This window comes from Archocentrus centrarchus, chromosome 3 (genome assembly GCF_007364275.1).
Source record: "Archocentrus centrarchus isolate MPI-CPG fArcCen1 chromosome 3, fArcCen1, whole genome shotgun sequence".
NCBI lineage: Eukaryota > Metazoa > Chordata > Actinopteri > Cichliformes > Cichlidae > Archocentrus > Archocentrus centrarchus.
This window is the reverse complement of record NC_044348.1, coordinates 28,443,158-28,447,769: the sequence shown is the minus strand read 5'-3', so window position 1 is coordinate 28,447,769 and position 4,612 is coordinate 28,443,158. Positions and strand designations below refer to the sequence as shown.

The window sequence follows — 4,612 nt, the reverse complement described above, 5'->3', positions numbered from 1 at the left end:
TCACCTCAGAGGAAAATGCCCTTTTTGTTTTATGAAATAAATTTTAGCATTTGGGGCAAAATATAAATCTTACATAAAAACTCACAGACATGTTAAAGTATTAAAGAGAAATGCAAAACACTCTGAGGAAGTGCGCTGCGCATTTACGTCATAAAATAATGCAAAGGCTTAAAAAACAGGTCGTAAAAGTATTTCCTTGTGACAGAATTATAAGTGCAAAATGTTACTATCGAATTTTAAATCAAAGTGTGGATTAATTAGGAATGGGCAGAAAAACACAGAATACTTGAGCTGAAAGCGTGTCAGTGCATCAGAACATGGACGACTGCAAGTGACTGTAGAGGGAGCTCCAACACTAAGTTTACATAAACTTCCTCTGATAAGGGCTCACGCATGCAAATGATCACATCACGGGCAAACAAAATAAATGATGTTATTATTAGTCATACAGTCACGATATATTACAATTATACCACAGAGCAGCATAAGCTGTGGAAAATGTATGATATATGTGAAGAGCAAAATCATTACAAATTGAGCATGATGAGATCTGGGAGTTGCACTGCCAAGCCAAAATCCACCTTCAGGATCAATTGAGCCATTATGACCAAGTACCAGCGATGCTTTAACAGTCATTCATTACTTAAAGTCTCTCGATAGGCGATAATTTCTGGTGAAAATGAATGAAAGAATTATTCGAAATATTAATGCGCGCGCTACGGCTCTATTGGGATAATCCCACAACATTAATATCCAAATATATGCCGCAATACTGGCTAATTAGCCTTAAGTCCCGCCACTATATAAAGTGTAATAAATCCCTCTCGAATATATATACTTATCACTGCCACGGAGAATGAAGTCTGTGCCCCGGGCTGTCCACTAACACACGTACAAAAAACTAAAGCAATGCATTTCAAGCTGCAGTGCACAGTAACAGCCACCATCAAAGGCAGCTGTCAAAATACCTCGTCCAAAAACCAGCCTTATTATTATTATTTCTTTTTTTAAAGTTGCAGCAGTTCATTTATTAGCCAAAATATAGACTTTCTTGTACAATTTGGTTCACAAGTATGTACATATTCTTAACTTTATATACAAAACATTTCAACATCAAATCCTCACAGAACTTACAAAAAGAAAGAAACAAAAAAAAAAAACTCACAGACTACAGGTTCATAGATTATTACATTAGCAGTTTTACACAGGACATGCTTACAATGTAAGTATACAGAGATGTATTATTCTTATTTTACATTCCATATTCAGAGTAAAATTAAAGAAGAAAAGAGGGTGGGTGAGGGTTTATGGAAAGAGCCAAAAGAACCATGGCTGGTTCTGAGGTCTAGTTGGTTCTGAGGCCTAAAATACACAGGGGTGCAACAAAATGTAACAAAAAAAAAATGTAGAGAGAGAGATAGAAAAAACACACTAATAATTGATATAAAAGTGACAATTGCCTTTCAAAAACGAACCTGGAGTGAATTTGCATTGAGCTCATTTGCATGACTAAACAAGTTAGTGTAACGTAGGCCTTGAAGAAATAACCCAAGCGCACACAGACGTGTAAAAAAAAAAAACAAAAAAAAAAAACTGAAACAAAGCTAATTTGGGTAAATGTGGCATTTAAAAAGAAAATGTGAAATTGCAGGAAAAAAAAAAAAAAAGAAAATTCCCAAATGTCATTAATTGACAGCCTCGTTATCTCTGAACTGCGTGGAAAGCCGTTAAAAACAGCTTTTTCTCTGCATCCAAGGCACTAGATCTTTCTGAAGCTGCAGCAAAGAAAATCAAAATGCATTAATTGAACTTCCTTTGATCAGAGCTCATCCTGGGTTTCAGTGAATATAATGTTAAAACGACATGATAAATGGGTTGAGGACGTAATGTAAAACATAATACAAGCGCATGGACCTCAATATAAAATAGATGTAACAACAGCAAATGAAGAAATGAAGGGGGCATATAATTAAGAACAGTTTTCACCAATTTCATTTTTTTTCTTAAATGCTTTTTGATAAGGATTTTCATAACCCTCTTGGACAAGCTGTTACACACACACAGGCACACATCACACACACTGTATTCTGCTGTAACATTAACACTGGTTATCTGCGTGGCCTAGGCAGAAAAAAAAATCCATGAACAGGCAAAGAAGGCAAAAGAAGGTCTAAAATAAAAATAAATGAAATGAACTAGTGTCTTTGTTTTGTAGTTATTTATACATGCGCGTCTCAGTGACGAGGACATGTACCTGTAACTGGAGTCTCTGAACTATGACTCTTGTCCTCCGTTTGCCTGCTGCTGTAGAGGGCCAGGCCGGTGGCAGTGGCCTGGTTCGCCAGTCCCAGATAATGATTTGAGTTCAGTAAAGCCAGCTGGTGGGCCGAAAAGGCTCGGTTCGTCCAGTTCTGGATTTTCCCAACCGGACAAGAAGAGATGAGTCTGTGAGGGGCGATTATGGTCTGAGCGGCCGGCCCTGCGGAGTTGCTGCCGTTCATTTGCGGCGATTTACGCGGATTGTCTGGGGCCGTAGCTGTCTCTGCCAAAGACCAGATTTTTGGTTTTTGGGCCGGGACAGGGTTGTTTTCTGAGGGCGGTGAGCTCACGGATACCGGGTTCAGTTTGAGTTGTTCCCCGTTTGGTTGGGATGTTTTCATGTCCAAAGTGTGGTGACGGTGATTGTGGAAATGCTCTGCTCCTCTCTGTACATCTTTGCCCTCTTTCCCCACAGCCTTAAGAAACCTCTGGTCGGGCCCTTGTAAATCCTCATAGCCGTCAGAAATCTCAGAGTCACTCCTCCCGTCGAGTTTAATATCTGAATGCAGGTCGTCCTGGTCGTCCAAGTCGTCCTTGTTCTCAATATTTTCCGTGTCGATGTTCTCCAAGTCGATCTCCTCCTCATCCTCCCTCTTGTCCCCCTCCCCCCCTTCGTGATCGCTGGTGTAAACATTTCCTTCTTCATCGGTGCGGTTCCGGGGGGTCCAGGTCATCTTGTTCTCCTTCTTTAGCCTCCTCCGGGCGTTGGCAAACCAGGTGGACACCTGGGTGAGGGTCATTTTGGTGATAATGGCCAGCATGATCTTCTCACCCTTGGTTGGGTAGGGGTTCTTGCGGTGCTCACTGAGCCAGGCCTTCAGGGTGCTGGTGCTCTCCCTGGTGGCGTTTTTGGGTCTGGATGGGTCACCGAACTGATATTGGCCATATGGGTAAAAGGCAGGGTGATGGTGGGCAAACCCGGGGTGCTGGACACCGGGACTGTCTTTCAGTTCATACTGAGCACCCTGTAAAAACAAAGAATCAACGCGTAAGATGGATTAAACTTATTATATCAGTACCATCAGGTAATTTGTGTGGGTTTCTTCATATTCCACAAAATCCTGCGTGATTTTACAGCCACAAAGACAACAGTGGGGCTCTTAATAAAGTGTAAACAAACTCAAAGGTTCGTGTATTTTTGCCATGGCTTTAAATCACCAATCGCAGATGAATGAAAAAAAAAGTCATTTCCTAGTTTAGCAAACATTTGCGAGGTGAAACCTTCACTTTTACTGAGGATTCTCCACCTTTACCTGTAACGTCCCACAGCACATTGCATCATTTTTATTAACTCGTAAACAACCAGTTTCCGGAATTTATGTGCTAAAAATAGTTAACGTGTCACTTTTAACCACTTTTAACTAAATTTCACGAACGACTCAATTCCAAAGTTCACCACGGCGTTCTTAAACTTTAAACTTAAAACGAATAAAGTTATCCCGGTGGCATGTGCAGCTTATTTCTTCGACAAAAAAGTTTACGCGAGAGAAGAACCACTCACCAATTGATTGAAAATTGATATGTCGTTTGAGTAGGGGAGAAACGCTCCATAGCCCTGCGCTGCTGCGGCGAAAGGAGATCCATACATAGTCGAGAGGACGTTGGAAAGTGCCCCGGACGGACTGAGCTCTGTCCCGGCTCTGGCATTGCTGGCGATCCCCTGGCGCTCCGGCGGGTATATCGGTCGGATGTACTGATATCCCAGCTGAGGGAAAGACATGGTGGTAGGAAAAGGGGAAAAAGTCTGCTGCAATCACACAAAGCAATGGAATTGCCTCGATATCCACTTTTACAGTGTGAGCATGTGAGCAACAAAAGGTGCAAGCAAGGGAAGTCTATATTTCCTCGGGAACAGCCAGTGTAAACGATCCGGTTGCGCCCCTTATTTCTTCCTCTTCTTCTTCTTTCCACCCTCACTTCCCTATTGATCTGGATGGACTAAGGTCAGGTCCTTACAGATTGCTTTAGATTATTGGGACTCCCTTGCTCAGATTGACATTTCTAGTCGTTTAGAAGCCCCTCCTATTTCTCAAATCTCACCCCACTCATACAAACCACACACCAAACACACTCTCTCTCTCCCTCCCTCCCTCTCTCCGTCTGTGTCTCTATCCCTTCTCTTTCGGATAAGTGCACTGACGTCGCGAGCTCTTATTTGAATGGAGGTTTCAAATCTCATTTTATGGCTCGCCAATCTATTTCATTTGCTGTTTGTTCGCGTCTGTCCTCCACCGCAATTTTTGTATTAATTCACAAAATTTGACCACGCGGATACAAGTAAGCAGTTTGCTGA

General features: G+C 41.9%; 1 protein-coding gene across 2 annotated transcripts; it reads right to left on the bottom strand.

Annotated features, from left to right (window-relative positions):
- Nucleotides 1-1,030: 1,030 nt before the first annotated feature.
- On the bottom strand, nt 1,031-4,271 carry irx3a (iroquois homeobox 3a). 2 transcript variants are annotated; one of them, XM_030723837.1, is made up of 3 exons: nt 3,821-4,271; nt 2,255-3,284; nt 1,031-1,769 (listed from the first exon to the last, which is right to left on the bottom strand). In XM_030723837.1, the coding sequence occupies exons 1-3, from the start codon at nt 4,037-4,039 to the stop codon at nt 1,702-1,704; spliced, it is 1,317 nt and encodes a 438-aa protein (XP_030579697.1). In that variant the 5' UTR covers nt 4,040-4,271; the 3' UTR covers nt 1,031-1,701. The 2 variants fall into 2 exon arrangements, with proteins under 2 accessions (XP_030579697.1, XP_030579691.1); XM_030723831.1 differs by having other exon boundaries at nt 1,031-3,284.
- Nucleotides 4,272-4,612: the final 341 nt, after the last annotated feature.